General features: G+C 43.2%; 1 protein-coding gene across 7 annotated transcripts in view; it reads right to left on the bottom strand.

Moving 5' to 3' along the window:
* Positions 1-1736: 1736 nt before the first annotated feature.
* Positions 1737-15791, bottom strand: part of herc2 (HECT and RLD domain containing E3 ubiquitin protein ligase 2) — a 63572-nt gene continuing 49517 nt past the window's right edge. For all 7 annotated transcript variants that reach the window (XM_072684413.1, XM_072684416.1, XM_072684417.1 and 4 more), the window contains 27 exons: positions 15485-15671; positions 15233-15376; positions 14888-15079; positions 14509-14662; positions 14284-14391; positions 14048-14179; positions 13770-13928; positions 13475-13593; positions 13217-13342; positions 12978-13133; positions 12763-12878; positions 12046-12244; positions 11713-11927; positions 11238-11415; positions 10255-10416; positions 10052-10143; positions 9189-9328; positions 8879-9066; positions 8271-8468; positions 8105-8188; positions 7492-7633; positions 7153-7347; positions 6203-6315; positions 4156-4346; positions 3667-3772; positions 2405-2617; positions 1737-2203 (listed from right to left, as the gene is read on the bottom strand). In XM_072684413.1, coding sequence (XP_072540514.1) covers positions 1931-2203; positions 2405-2617; positions 3667-3772; positions 4156-4346; positions 6203-6315; positions 7153-7347; positions 7492-7633; positions 8105-8188; positions 8271-8468; positions 8879-9066; positions 9189-9328; positions 10052-10143; positions 10255-10416; positions 11238-11415; positions 11713-11927; positions 12046-12244; positions 12763-12878; positions 12978-13133; positions 13217-13342; positions 13475-13593; positions 13770-13928; positions 14048-14179; positions 14284-14391; positions 14509-14662; positions 14888-15079; positions 15233-15376; positions 15485-15671 — 4282 coding nt within the window. In that variant the 3' untranslated portion in view covers positions 1737-1930. The remainder of the gene's footprint in view (positions 2204-2404; positions 2618-3666; positions 3773-4155; positions 4347-6202; positions 6316-7152; positions 7348-7491; positions 7634-8104; positions 8189-8270; positions 8469-8878; positions 9067-9188; positions 9329-10051; positions 10144-10254; positions 10417-11237; positions 11416-11712; positions 11928-12045; positions 12245-12762; positions 12879-12977; positions 13134-13216; positions 13343-13474; positions 13594-13769; positions 13929-14047; positions 14180-14283; positions 14392-14508; positions 14663-14887; positions 15080-15232; positions 15377-15484; positions 15672-15791) is intronic.

The raw sequence follows: 15791 nt of genomic DNA, 5'->3' as shown, positions 1-15791 counted from the left end.
CTACCCAGTATTAGTGTAGTGTTTGCAATAAATGATTGTGAGTGTAACATAATTTCATTTTTCTGTGGCCCTCCATGAAGGGGTTATATATTGGGAAAAACTGGGTCAAACACGTTGTAAAGAGCCTCGTCATTGTTCAAGTATAGTGAAGCCACACTTCAAGAACACTCTTTTGAAGCTCTTTGGTGGTCCGCTTTGGGATGCTCATTAATCCAACCTTGTCCATGTAGGTCATTTTGAGGAATTTCATTAATCCTGCCACAGTAACGGCAAAATAACTAATCTCTGCTGTTAGAGGGGCGGGGTGCAGAAATCCTGTATGTCATGATATAAAATGTTTTTAGACTCCTTTCATCTTTGACGGTGATAATGAATTCAAGAACAGTGCACCTTGAAAAAGACCCGATCACTTTAATATTTAAATGTAGGCTGACTGCAAAAGATTTTGATCTATCTGGATCATAACAGGTTTTATGTCCTCTATTCACAAACAGACAAAGCAATGAATCACACTTTCCCACCTTGACCCCCGGAAATCTGAGCTCTTCAGAAAGGTGGAGATTTTTGGGAAAGTTTGGGAGTTTTGGGAAAATGCAGACATCACAACGCATGCCTGTTTCTGGCTGAATCTCAAATGCCTCCTTAGTCCCTATATAGTGACCTACATGAGACTAAATCATAAGTAGTCTACATGCATACAGCACTAGATTTAAGGTTTCAACATCTGAATAATGTAAGTACTATTACAAATGTATAACAGTGTTTAAAATCCACCAATTGCATAATACACTACATAATTTGGTGTTATGTCTCTCTTATGAGCCGACATCTCTATGAGGTACTGTCTCCCCACACACTCATGCAAGCATTCTCATCTTTGTGTGGAGGGTTTTTTTTTTTTTCCCCCAAAAATGGAGGGAAGGAAATTAATTGTCATTTTTTATTCATTTACAAGACCTGTGTAACACCCTGCATGGTTGTGTAATTGGAATACACCAAAATTCTTAACAAGAGCACTTCAGCAGATGATTTAAAAAAAAAAAAAAAAGAATGAGCCACATCACTGCAGGACTCAAGATCCACTTGCAGAAAAGAAAAAAAACCACTAGGTTAACTTTTTTTAACAGAAATTTATTAACATTTATTTCTTACATGGGAATGAGACATCTTATGAACACATGGCACAATAATATTATTTACAGTCCATCAGGAGGCCAGTGCAGACACGCATTGGGTGTGGGGAGGGGTGTGGAGAGGGGCGGGAGGAAACTGATTACAGTGACCGACGACCTAAAAACAACCCCTGAACGAGCTCCCATTGACACCAAGTCAAACGAGCACGATTCTTACGCTTCAAAGTTAAAAAGGTTCTTGGAAAGAAACACTGGTAATTCTTCCCTTTTTTGAGAAGTGGATGAGGCATTGATGTTTGATGCTTTTTAAATGATACAACAAAGCAGGACTGGGAGCGAGGGTGGATGCACAGAGAGTGTCAGGGGTCGTCTACCACAGTGCTAGGCTAGGCGGCCTGTCTGTCCGCAGTCATAAAATATATAAACACAACATCTACAAACATTCAAATGTGCAGTTTCTCCCCTCTCTCTGTGGCTCTTTTTTTTTTTAAATAAACAAAAAACAAAAATCTTCACCAGCTTGTAGTGCTTTCAAAGCTAATTGCACATAAAGATACTCTCTTCATTTTAGTCACGGTAGTATATGTTTTTTTTGTGTGTGTGTGTGTGTGTGTGTGTGTGTGTGTGTGTGTGTGTGTGTGTTTAGGTGAGCTTAAAATAAATCATCATCTTTTTGTGTGTATTTGTTTCTTATCTTTGCTTGGCAGCATATTATGACTCTCAATGGGATCTATCTGTCACACTGGGGAGTGTGTGCACGTGAATGTGCGTGTGAGTAAGTGTGTGACACGCAGAGGTCAGTGTCCAGTCAGGTAGTCCTGGGTGGAGTCAGAAGCAAAGGAATCGGCATCCTCGTTGTCAGAGTCATCGCTGCTGTCGTCAGCCGCCGGCTCCCCGCTCAGCGCGATGCGTGCATAGTCATCCGTGTCGATGGACTTGCAGAAATGGATAGCGTACTTCAGCTTCTCTTCCAGAACCAACTTGCAGGAGTAACGAGGCAGTTTAAGCAGGAAGAAGCAGGTGTAGGACTCGGGGAGGAAGTGGTCTGGTGGGTTGTACTTGTCCAGCACCTGAACAGAAAGAAACAGGAGGAAAAAGTTCAGAAATGTGAAGGTGAGAAGAGCTTTGCTAATAAAAAGTGATGAGATCACATTTCTGTAGCTTGCTACAGACAACCCTGTAAAGTGAATGCAGCTAAATCCCCCTCTCTCTTAACTGCTGAATTACATCAAGCAACTCACAAACAAACAATTCTAAACACGCCTCCTCACCTGCACCACAAAGTCTCGGCCTCGGAAGTCTGCAATGGTCCTGGGCAGCCGCGTACGTCCCCACACAAACCTGAGGAAGAGTGACCGCTCCGTGTTGGAGAAAGACTCCATCACCTCCCAGAACCACTGGATGAGTGGAGCTGTGGGCTCCACCCCCTTATAAGTGGCTACAGACTTCAGCAAATGCAGTGGAATGTCAGGACTGCCACAAACCTGCAGACCAAACATACAGGCACAATAAGCAAATTGCACACACAAAACAAAATACATAAAAATCACATTCCTACAGTCTCTCAAATTATTAAAAAAAGAAAATGAATCAGTCCTATCTAGTTGAATCAATTCTTTTCCCCCCCAAATGGCTAATTGCCACCTGTCAAAGCTTCAACTTTGGTTGCTTTCACACTACTAGTCAAAACATTTTCTATATAGCTCATAAAATGTAGATTTAAATATAAACGAAACACCAAGTACTTTTTATCCAAAATGTTAATTGACTTTATTACATACTGAAAGCGACTTTAATTTAATCTATTTAGAACACTTTTTTCTAGCTGAAGATTTGTTCACCGCTTTTTTTAATAGAAGGCATTCAGGGTGTTAAACTTATTAGAACCTCACACTTGCGCCATTTCAAAGTCATTTTGGAAACATCTACATGTTTTTATTTTTACAGATTCTTATTGCCATTTTCATTTATTTATATGCTTACTAGCTGTTCTTGTAGTAGTGGGACTGTTAGGACTAGTACTTGTGATGGTCATAGTGGTACTTTTGGTTGTAGTGTTAGTAGTACTAGTACTTGTGATGGTGGTGGTAGTGCTAGTACTTGTAATTGTCATAGCACTTCTTGTAGTAGTACTTGTAATTGTCATAGCACTTCTTGTAGTACTTGCAGCAGCTGTACTACCTGTAGTACTTGTGGTAGTAACAGTAACATAGTTCTTATAGTAGTAGTAGTGTTGGTTAAAGACTTGGACAGTAGTAGTAATAGTAGTAGTAGTAGTAGTACTTGTGGTGGTCATAGCGGTACTTTTAGTTGTAGTAGTGGTGGTAGTAGTATTACTACTAGTACTTGTAGTGGTATTAGTAGTAGTAATTGTAGTTAAGTAATAATATTAGTTGCAGTAGTTTTAGTACTTGAGTGCAGAAATGGTCTCAATAACAAACCTTTGAACAGTGCTCACTAATATCTAGTTACAGTACCCCATTACTCAGCCCCAAGGTAAGCTAAAAAGACGTGTGCTGTGGTGTGTGCTTACCATGGTCTCCAGCTCATAGCCTGTGAAGAGAGAGAGTAGAGGCACAGGCACAACGCGGGCCATGCCCTCCCTCACGGCAGCCACCTGCTCATCAAACTCATGCAGCCTACACACAAACACAAACACACACACACGATTGGACAAAGTCAGACTAATACAGTCCCAGAGTCACAATCTACAGTACACTATTACACAGAAAGTCTGACCTTGAAACATAGGCAATGTTCCAATTTAGATCAGCCGTTGACTGGAACGTGTGACCAGATGATACAGATTTATGTAAATGGCTGATATACATACAAACAGGCACAGCTACTGTAAGCTCTGTGGGAAACTCTACAGGCAAGAGTACTAGCAAAAGCAAAAAAAAAAAATCCACCCAGCCCGACATGTCAGCTGATAGGATAATTACCATTCTAGAATCTGTGTGCTACTTAAAATGTGCCAAAGACCATCAGTGTGTAGGTGCTTTAAGGAAAGTTCTGTTACCTGTAGTTGATTGCGAGGCGCACATATTCTGTACGGTTCTCCAGGCTGATGTGTGAGTGTTTGGAGCTGAGCTGCACCTCCTGACCACAGGCATTGGGCACAGTAAAGGGCAGAGGCATGGCCTCAAACTCCTCTGCTGATGCTTCATTATCTCGGATATACATGAGGCCGGGGATAAAGTCCTTATCCACCTGAACACGAACAAGAACACACCCCTTTAGTATACCAGTTCTCTAACAAACATTCAACTTGGGGCAAACCTAGGGGTTTACCCTGCTTTTGTTGGAGTAACTGTCTCTGCTGTCCAGGTAAAGCTTTCTACTAAATTTTGGAGCATTGCTCAGAGGATTTGATTGCATTCAGTGACAAATACGTTAGTAAGGTCAGAATGTTGGATTATCACCACCCCACCTCATCCAAAACGTACTAGATGGAGCACCACCAATCCAGAGAGCACAGTTCCACTGCTCCACAGCTCTACCCCACGCCTGGCATTAGGCATGGTACCAATAGGTCCAAAAGCAGAACGCATTTATTAGAAGGGGTGTGAACAAGCATTTTTGACATATAGTCTGTCAGACCTGTATACTCTTCTGTGAATGACTGCATGTGACAGACAGAGAGACAGAGTATGTGTAAGCCTGCCGTAGTCTTGTGCTGAACAGACTTTCCCTTTAACCTTTCTGATGGCTTCAGGCAGGAAGCTCTGAACAAGAGCAGCTCTGTGAGCAAAGGCCATCCTGCAGTGCAGAACCTCATCTCTACACACGGTTCAGCATCTCATGATTACAGCGTGAACACAGGAGAGAGGTTTCTCCCTCATTCTCACACACATTCCATCTCTCCCTCTACCCCATCCCAAACTTCCAAACTTTTCCTTCCACAGAGAATGCAGCTTCAATACATAAGGTAATCAGGAAAAAACCTTCAAGACAAAGAGGAAAAAAGTAACATTGAACAGAAATCAAAACAAAGAGGAAAAATATTTACTAAATGACAAAAAAATAAAGCAATAAAATAAAATGTGCCAATAGAATAGGACTTTCTGGAGCAGATAAACATGAGCCTATAGGCACCATGCCTAATGCCAGGTGTGGGCTAGAGGGGTTAAAGCCCCCTAGCATCGGGCTGTGGAACTGTTCTCTGGAATGATGTTGCTCCACCCAATACTTTTGTGAAGAGTTGGGGTTGAATTGGGGTGATTCATCAATCTGACCTCACTAACACTCTGAATGCAATCAAATCTTTACAGCAATGCTCCAAAAACTAGTAGAAAGATTTTTAAACTTTATTTCAGCGTTCAGTTCAGCGTTTGATGACTTTCTGTCATGACTTATGACATATTCGGTCACACACTCCGAGATGTACGAAGCTGCTAACCCATTAAGAGCTTTGAGTGGTGTAATACACCCTATCCTTTTATTTACATGTTGGTTCTCTCGCTGCAGCATTCTAAACTAGTTGCATTGGTCTATTGTGGTTTTCTGCAGTCCCATGAACAGCACATGAACGTTGCAGTAGTCTAGGCACAGATAAATCCTCAATACAGCCTGAAGAAGGCCTAACTGGTTGGTACCTAAATTGAGCAGATCTGAATGCAGGATAAAATAGTTAAGCTGCAGTACAGTACAAGCTGCAGGCTTCCGAAGCATTCCTGAAGTTCATATTTACCCAAAGGTCACATAGCTTTGCTAAAGTACAGCACCTATGTACCACACAGTGTACAGTCTGGGAAAGCAGCTTATATCCATGCTAGAAGACCTGTCTGCTGACCTGATGTCACGTCAGCTGATCTCTGGAAAATGTAAAGACCGCTGTCTACTCGTTTGATCCGAAGATTTATATAAGAGATTTAGGAATGCTTGAGAACATTATATAACCTGAAAAGACATTTGATTTTTTCTTTAAAGGGCAGTGTTAAAGAAGTACAACCTCCAGTTACTTACAGTAACTTACCCTACTGTAAGTAGTTCTCATGTGCAGATAAGCACTGCCACACACACAGACCTTAGCTTGTAGCCCAGAAACACACAAACAGGTGTCCTACCTCACTGAGATCAGCGATTGTCAGATTCATGCCAGCAAGCTGCTTCCACACAGGTTCAGCTAGGTACAAACTGAGAGGACTGCCTGTACGGATGGCTATACCCAGGAGCACTCCTACACAAATACACACAAGTTTAATGCATCAAGGCTACACAGACAAAATTACAGGGTAAGTTAGAACAGTTAAATCATGATCCTAGTAAGTTTAAAACTAACCATTAAGAGATGTGTACAAAAATATACAATCGTATCTCAGCAGCATTATGGCCAAAAGGTCATTGTACAGCATTCTGACAGGGGCTAAAATTACTATTACACTTCATCACTCCGGTCAGTTCTAACCATAGGGAACTACACAGAACCAGTTAAGCCTTACACAAGGCACAACATGTTTATTACAAATGAATGAACACATGAAAATGTAACACACACTAAACACTGATTTTAAATGACTAAACAGCTGTATTGTAATGCAACACTTAGGAGTATTCTTATTTCTAGCTTTTGTAATTAAATAAAGTGTAATGGGTAGAACTGTGCAGAATTTAAAATCTGGATTGGACTCTAAACATTTATGGTCAAAAAATTCAAAGCATTTAAGCTTCCCTTTAAGGCAAAGCCAAAAGTCAACACAATAAGCCTTGTCTAGGAAACTCTGTCACTTGGTTTTTATGTCGACTGGCAAAAGAAATGACATCAATTAAATAAAATCAAGAGTAAACTATAAAAAGGTGACTTAACTAACATAGTATTGAGTGGTATTGATTATTATTTACAGTACTGTGTAAATGTTTTAGGCACCTGTGATAATTAGAATTAAAAAGCACCTAATTCGCGCAGTAGGAGCTTATTTGTCTAGTAAAACATTATGTCTCTTTTAGATTTGGGAGAACAACATGAATAAAGAAACAAATAACCAGTGCTCTCAGAGCAAGGGGTCATTAAGTGTACCTAAAAAGCGGAACATGCTCATGTGTAGAGGGCTCCTGGCAGCTGGGTTAAGCAGGAAGCAGTCTCTGTTGGCTCCGGACTCGTCTCGGCCGTTAGGAGTGACGATAAGCAGAGGAGTGAGACCGTTCTGCAACTCCTCGCACATCTCTGCTATAGACTCACTATAGCCTCCTCCACAGTCATCTACAGACTCGCCTACAGGCAACAGTGAAAACGTAAGTTCAGGAAAGATGCTCACTCACACATACTCAAACACACGGTCACAAACCTATTTTGGACTGATTGCTAATGAGCAGTTTTCTTTGTGATGTTCTTGCCAGTGATCTGGGGAAAGCTTACCTACAAACTTAACCTTCCAGACCCGATGAGGCAGCAGTAGACTGTCAGGGCTGAAGGAGCTCATTTTGGCACACATTTGGCCAAACACAGATTTTGTGCCATCTGGCCCAGCTAGACCACCCTTACTTCGAGAACGCTTCACCTAAGAAAGAAAGGAGGGAGGGGGGGGGATGAAGAGCACAAGACTTTAAGCGCTCTATACACTTCTGTTCTATGAGGAGTAAATTCCACTCTGTTCTAGTGCAGAGATCAAACAGGCACACATCCAAAGCTGCACGCCCTACAGAGATCCAGTGGGCCATGAACACAAATCATTTTGGGATAAAGTCTGGTGAAGGGCCCCTGCTAACTGGAGCACAGATCACACTGTACACACACACACACACACACACACACACACACACACACACACACACACACACACACACACACACACACACACACACACACACACACACGGCTGGCGTTATGAAAGACATCACATGCAGAGCAGAATGCCAGGCTAGCTCTGAAGTCACAGTGTGATAAAAGCAGATCACGTGTAAAAGAAAAAAAAAAAAAATAATAAAAATGTTGTGATAATTATAATATAAAAATAAAAATAATTGCTTACCTGTATTCGGTTGAGCTCCACCACTGGCCCATGTTGCCGATCTCTCACCATTGTAGCTTGCACCACCTTACGAAATGCAGCCTCCTATTACCAGGGAAGAACACACAATATAAAAACCAATATGTTTCCAATGTCATTTATGGAAGTGTGTGTACACTCTCCTGACCTTGCCCTGCGAGATGAGGATGCCCCGGAGTGTGTCGAAGCCCACAGAGGGGCCATGTCCAGTTTGGCCAAGGCGCCCCTCCAGGTCAAACATTGGGATGCAGGGGCAGAAGAGCTCAGAGATGTGGTGTAGCAGCAGCAGCCGATTCCTCAGACCCATGATGAGTATTTCCTGCAGGTGGTTATACTCCATAGGAACCTGGTACAAATCCACACAAACACTTAATCTGCCCTGTAAGACTTGTACACATGTAGGCACAGTAGAAAGCAGGTTTTTCTGCAGCTGCAGTGGGAGCATTAACAGTCAGAAGGTCGCTGCCCACCGCTACATTGTAATGGGAAAAACCCTTTCAATTTCACTAACAATTTAGGTGGAGTTACAGGCACAGCAACACTGAATTTTCAAAACTCTAGCACTAGCAAAGTTTGGAACAGCAAACGTGTAATTTATCAGTATTAAATGGCAAGTAGTAGGTCTGTGAATGTTGTATGTTTGTAGATAATACAAAATCATAAATATAAAAAAAATGTCACTTTTTGGGAATATCCTCTTTGACACACCAGTTCATTAGGCTGGATATTAGCATTAGAACTGAGACTATCCAATACCTGAGCAGGGAGCTTCCCAGCATTGGTGGGCTTGCTGGTTGACCAGGCCAGGGTGTGAGCGGAGCCACAAGCCACCCTGTTGATCTTCTTGCCCTGCAGTGCTGCCACTAGCCTGGGCCTCTGGATGGCATTGGTGGTCCCATCACCCAGCTGCCCCTCGTCGTTATCACCCCACGTGTAGACTTCCCCTGAGAAATGATTTGAAAATGAATTTCAGACTGTTCAGTTCAGATTAAATTGTATTGTACTGAAGCCCCCTCGCTTAGTATAGTAATAAACTGCTCGCTTGGGAAGTGTTTTGACATCTTACCATCCTCAGTGCAACACACACAGTGGAGGGAGCCAGTTGCTATGGCAATGACCTTCTTGCCTTGCAAACCCTGGACCTGCCGGGGTCTGCGAACGTGGTCATCTGAGCCGTGACCCAACCTGTGATAGTCTCCTTTTCCCCTGAGAACAGAATACAATATCTGTATTTTTATATGTTCAGAGAGATGTTCAAAATCAGCCAATCTTGTGGCAGCAATGCACTGCATACAATTATGCACATATGGGTTGGCAGCTTCAGCTAATGTTCACATCAATCATGTGGAAAAAGTTGAATCAGAATGTCAAAGGAATGTTTTCTAGATTTTGTGAAACGCATGTCACAAAGCATTAAGTCTGTTTTGAGAACAAAGTGAGGCTCTACATAATATCATAATGGTCTTCCTAATAAATGGCTCTGTAGCTGTATAATTTAACTGCTTTCACAGTATTGAACTCTTGTCTCCTGCAACATAACTAAAGTCTCAAACAAAAATGTTTTAGTCATGGCAGCTGTCATGGCTGATTCTTACACATCCCTGATTAGTTTCTGGTGTGCACATCAACCACATGCTTATATAACTTTGGTTAATGGTTGTTAATAAACTGGAAGGCAGTGGTCACCAAGCCTGTTATTGTAGATACTCCCCTAACCGAACACTTAACCCATCTAATTACTGTCTGGAGAAGTTCAGGATTAGCTGAATGGGATGTTTTAGATCTGGAGAGACTTGCATGAAATCTCCAGGTAGGTAGATATCCAGGAAAACTATTGGTGACCACTGTTGTAAAGCATAATCCTATGTGCAGCAAAGTAAAAACATTAGGTTATTCTGTTCGTAACACGCAGTACTACTGCTTGCTTACCATGTATAAACAGCTCCAGACTTTGTAAGGGCTACAGAGAACTGAGAACCGCACTCCACTTTGACCACCCCCAAACCAGTTAGAGAGTCAATCTAGAAAGAGCAACAGAGATAGGAAGAGAATGAACTTAACAACTGAAACTTCAGATACAGACATAGAGATGTCTTGCAGGAGGTCTAATGAAGCCAGGTGTTCACTCTTGCCTTCATAGGCACTTTGCAGCCGTCACTGCCTCCACGGCCCAATTTGCCGTAGTCTCCATCCCCCCACGACCACACCATGTCATCATCGGTCAAACACAATGTCTGAGCATCGCCACTTCCACATGCCACGTCAATTACTCTGTGACCCTGCAAAGCATCCACCTGCACACACACACAGCACACACAAATCAGAGGAGGACACAGACAGTTTCCAGGACACAAACAGAGAATAGTATTACATATTCCAGTGTTATTTAGGCTTATCTGACAGTAGGAATGTCTGCGAAGTCACTGTACAGCCATACAAGAGAAAGGCAGCGAAGAAGGATAGACTGCAGGAGGACTTCAGCTACACACATTAACACTGCTAATGTCCTCACCTTCCTCTGCAAATGAATGACTAGGTGCTAACAGAACGCTTTAACACAATAAGAAATCTGAGAAGAAGCAAATAGCATGCTAAAGTAGGTATTTTCACAGTTTACCAGACACTGAAAACTGGGTCACACAAGTCTTTCCTGCATGTTTAGTAGGGGTGGAATAGTTTTCATGCAAAGGCAGTGCTTTATTCTTTATTTTGTGTTGTGTTCAAAACCTGACCGCAACCCTGACTGATGCTTTCCTAAAATGTTATATTGTAATATAGCAATAGACTGAATCATAACCCCTGTATTGTTATCATAGTGCCAGGTTCTTGTCAATACACAGCCCTAATGTTTAGGGTGTACATTCACATGTGAGAGCATGCTCTTCTTCTGTCTGGTCATGTTAATTGGTAAGGTGCTAGATACACAAGCTGTTGCTTCTTTGTGTGTGTGTGTCCTCTATATGTTTGTACACACTTGTTATCACCTTCAGAGGCGTCTCACAAAAGGTCACACCATGCACTGCAAATGTCATATACAGTGTGTGAAACTGAGACAGTTCAATTTGGTGGCCGCAATTCTGACAGGATGGATCAGACCAGGCCATGCATTACTGACCAGTTTAGGTTTGAGCTGGTCCTCGCTGTCTCCGTGGCCAAGGCGCCCATAGCGTCCTTTACCCCAGGTGTAGAGCTCTCCGCTGGCTGTGATGCAGGCGCTGTGCGCCCCTCCAGCAGCAATGTCCACCACTTCCACTCCCCTCAGAGACTCGATCACTCGCGGACGGTCACACGGGCTGAGAATAGAACCGCAGGCCCAGTTAGAGAGAGTGCTTGCCATAATTCACTCCATGAGAGTACTAACAAGGTTCAATCTAAGCTGTGCATGAGCACAAGTGACCTCTACTGGTAGTGTATTCAACTGCAAAACTCATGTTTGATGTGCTTACGGTGTAATCAATATTAACAAAAACAAAGCCCTCAAAAAGTAATTTACATTAGAGAATGTATTTGCTTTACACATACAGTGCAATCAGAATTTCAAATAGCACACAGGCACTGAATTTAAAAACACAGCAGAGAAGTCTCCTGACCTTCTGTTACCATGACCGAGTTTGCCATCCTCAGCCTCTCCCCAGGAGTAGACCTCTCCCTCAGAGGACAAAGCCAGGCAGTGCTTGCCCCCTGAATTCACTGCCACCTTCCTGATGAAAACGTGCTGGATGGACTCCAGCAAGGTTGGGGTGGAGACAGATTCCGTCCCTCCAATGCCCAGACGTCCTCCAGCACCATAACCTGTGGCATACAGCTAGAAAGAAGCATGACAGCCACTGTGAGCACACAGGTCAAACAGGTCATTCCTGCAATACATTATCAATATATGTTGCTAGGCTGAAATACTGTTGGGCAGATGGAAGGTGCCTTACCTTCCCATCAGCAGTGACTGCAAAAAGCGTTTGCTCTCCACCAATGAGCTGAACAGGCCGCAACGCGGCCAGGGCCTCAGTCGGAGTGGGAACTTTGACCTTTGCACCTTCAATACCACCCAGCTGGCCCCGATGGTTGTGGCCCCAGCCGTAGATGGTCCCACTACCGCCTGCTGACAGAGTCCAGTCGTCTGGACGTCTATGAAATAGGGACATTTAATAAATTGAATAAAAAAGAACTACCACCTCATTATGTGTTCCTTGTTGGTCAGACAATAGAGGACACTTCCCAGAAAGTCCAAAATGAATGGGTTTTTAATGGCGCACTGGTTCATTTAGACATAAAAAATTGGTTTTCTACTACAGTTATAAGACTTTATAAGGGTCATATGTACATGAATCAACTCAGTGAAGGCAAACCACTTTAAAACAATGATCTGATGAGCTTTCCAAATAATCAGCACACAGTAATGTGTGATATGTATTGTTTTTAACAATAAAACCTTCCGATTTTATTAAAAGATTAAAGGACGTTCCAGCATGAATGGTTAGATTCATTTTTCATTTGTCATCACTTGGTTCCCTTCACCCTATTCATTGTGGAGTTGCTCATTGGTGCCCTCTAGCGTTTGGCATGATGGGAGAAAAAAGCTTGTAATAGTAAATAGTAATATCTGATCTGAAAACTGGTGCAGAACCAGAGACAATGATATTCACCTGTTCATCCACTGTACCAGCTGTTCATCATGCTCCCTTTTGAACAATTCATGACTTTCATGAAGTCCATTCATGTTTTCATGGTCTGCCATCAGCTCCCGGATTTTCTTGGCAACCTTCAAACACAAATAGTTTAAACCCTTCAGCTCAAGGGTGTGCAAAGAAACTTCAAAGATTTTTTCAAAGTGATGATCAGATCATCACTGTCCTCATACCTCATCCAGGAAAGGGCGGGGCAAGGATGTTCTCTTGTCCAAAGCAACTGCCACTCTAGAGGCAGTGCAGTAACGGCGGAACCATGCCCATTTATGAGTCTCAGCACAGCACGGCAGAGTGTCCAACTCCAGATCGCATGCAAGTGCCACTAGTACCTAAACACATTAAACATTAACATTAGCTTAAATGTTCTCAGACAAACACACATAGAATTGTATATTATATCATATTTACACACCTTGAAAAAGGGACTATGTAGAAGCTGTTTGCCTCCTCTGACAATAGGGTCCTCATACTCATACTGTCTCTGCAAAGCTTCGGGAAGCCCCTTCACCAGGGCGGCCAGAGCACTGCCTGTAAAACTCTAAACAAACCAGAGGACAATACATCAGCCACAGTAACTGATTCCACATATTTTTGTTCAACATCTAAGCAAAAGCTTCAAACCATACAATCTAAATGTGAGCAGTTTGTCTGACAGCATGGCAGGACTAACCATTGGACGAGCCTCTCCTTCACTGTCTCCCAGCAGGCGGTTTATGTTGATGGACTGGCCGTACTCAGTTGTTAGGAGCTTACGTAATCGCTGCAGGGCCCACATGCGGTGTCCAGCAGCTGATGAAGACAGACACACACACACACACACACACACACACACACACACACACACACACACACACACACACACACACACACACACACAAAACATTAGCATAACATTAGCATAACATTTAATTTAAAAAGGCCACTATTAAACTTAAAGGACTGTTTGATGTGTCATGCAGACATACCGAGAGCACTAAGCTGAGCACAGGCTGCGAGAGAAGCAGCCAGTCTGGGCACAATGCTTCGGTTGGAGGCAAAGTTAAGACGGAAGTCCAACAAGCAGGTGACCAAATCCATGGAGGGACAGGACAGGATGCAGCGATCAGACAGGAGGTCTTTAGGACCTGGGGAAATATGAATAAAACAGAAGAACAGGAGGGTTATGAAAGTACATGTGAAAGGTGGTTTCAAAAGTGAATAAAGTTTAACTGTGTTTTCAGTATTAGACTGAGCGGTAAAGTACCAGCAGCAGGCATGATGGGATACACAGTAAAGCGCCAGCCCCAGCCATTAACTGAGCCATCACTGGTAAACTTCCACTTCAGCTCGTCTCCTGGAATTCTCAACTCACTGGACCAATCAGACCACTCACGGCCTGAAAAGGGGAGAAGGGGACAAATGAGACGAACGTAACCCATTGGACAGAAGAAAAAAAGTACTGTTATAAAAAAAATTAGTGCCATGCAGAGTGTGCGTCACCTGATCGAACAGATACAATCCTATTGGCTCCATCCATGACAGTCAAGGGGTCGTGCCTCCTTTCTGTAGAACACTGTCGATCAAATTCCACACGTAGTCCCTCAGCACCTGAAATAACATGGGGAAACTGTTTTGACATGGTTTTCCACTAATGTGTGTCGTTTTACTCTAAAAAGTGCTCTGAAGTAATGCTGGTACTGGATCATACAGGCAGGGATATGTTACCTGGTATTTTGACTGTTCCGCTGGTGGAGGTGTCATCAGTGTAAGGGTGACTGCTCTCCACCACTACAGGTTGAGAGGACAGACGGCCACTCTGTGAGTCTGTGGCAACATCCTCTAGCTCAGTCACACACAACTCCAGTAGCATGTCAGCCACCTGCACATACACATCATTTTACATGGTCACATAATACACAAATTAAAGCATGAAAGCACACAAAATATACATAAAGGACTGCTGAGTAAACTTTGGACATCAAACATGTCCTGGTTTGATAGGCTAGATTTGTGCAAATCAGATATTTTACTTTTTTAGATTTTATTGTATCAGATATCAAAGGAACAGGCAACACAAAATACGGCTGAAAGAGGCAATTTGAACCTGTGGGTAGGCAGTGCCCATGCCTGACAGGACAGCAGACAGCACTTCTTTTCCTTTCTCGCCTGAACGCAGTGACACCGCCAACTTTAGCAGGTCCACCATTACCCGGGTGTCATCAGGCACCAGCAGACTTGTGAATTCATCCAGATACTGTGGCTCAGGCCCAACGGATTTATTCTGGCACTCAGAGTCCTGTCGCAGTGAGCAAACATGCAAATCACAAAGCTTTCCAAAACAAAACCACATATGCATTTTGTAGACCTAACAAAACAAGCAAAAGCATGATATCAGTCCCCACTATACACTGTTCTTCTAGAGGTCAACAGTGATTGAAATGTGGCAGACCTCTTTGGTTTTGGTCATGGTCTCTGCAATGATGCTAGCCGCCCCAGGATCGTCTGTGACTGGGATAAAGGGGCGGGACGAAGCTGCAGCTGCAGAAGGAGTCACAGCAGACGATGGGGTAATAGCATCCTCAGATGATGTCACCTATCCACCATACAATACAGTCAATGAAGAGGGAAATAGTGAATAATGCATATTAATCATCCACACACATTCTGTGCTATTGCTGCGTTCTTAAGTGTATCATCATACCTCTCCCCTTTTGCTGTCCTGCCAGGGGTGAGGACTGATACGTTCCTCTGTGTCAGCAGACAGAGGAGGACCTTCAGCCTCTGAGGGACTAGAGGCAGACGAGCAGTCCGAAGGGGGCACGGGAGAGCTGGAGGGGCACTCCACCGGCATCATGCAGGCTGGCATCAGAGCACCCACAACTGCATCCCTGTAAACAAACCACCAGAAGTGCACTTTTTAAATTACTGCAAGTTCCTGTCCATTGAACCAGTTAAAGTTCCTAACCCTGATCTGAAGCCCTGTACACTACACATATCTATGTCTTTGG

This window comes from Salminus brasiliensis, chromosome 7 (genome assembly GCF_030463535.1).
Source record: "Salminus brasiliensis chromosome 7, fSalBra1.hap2, whole genome shotgun sequence".
Classification (NCBI taxonomy): Eukaryota; Metazoa; Chordata; class Actinopteri; order Characiformes; family Bryconidae; genus Salminus; species Salminus brasiliensis.
Note: the sequence above shows the minus strand (reverse complement) of the source record. Positions and strands in the feature narration are given on the sequence as shown.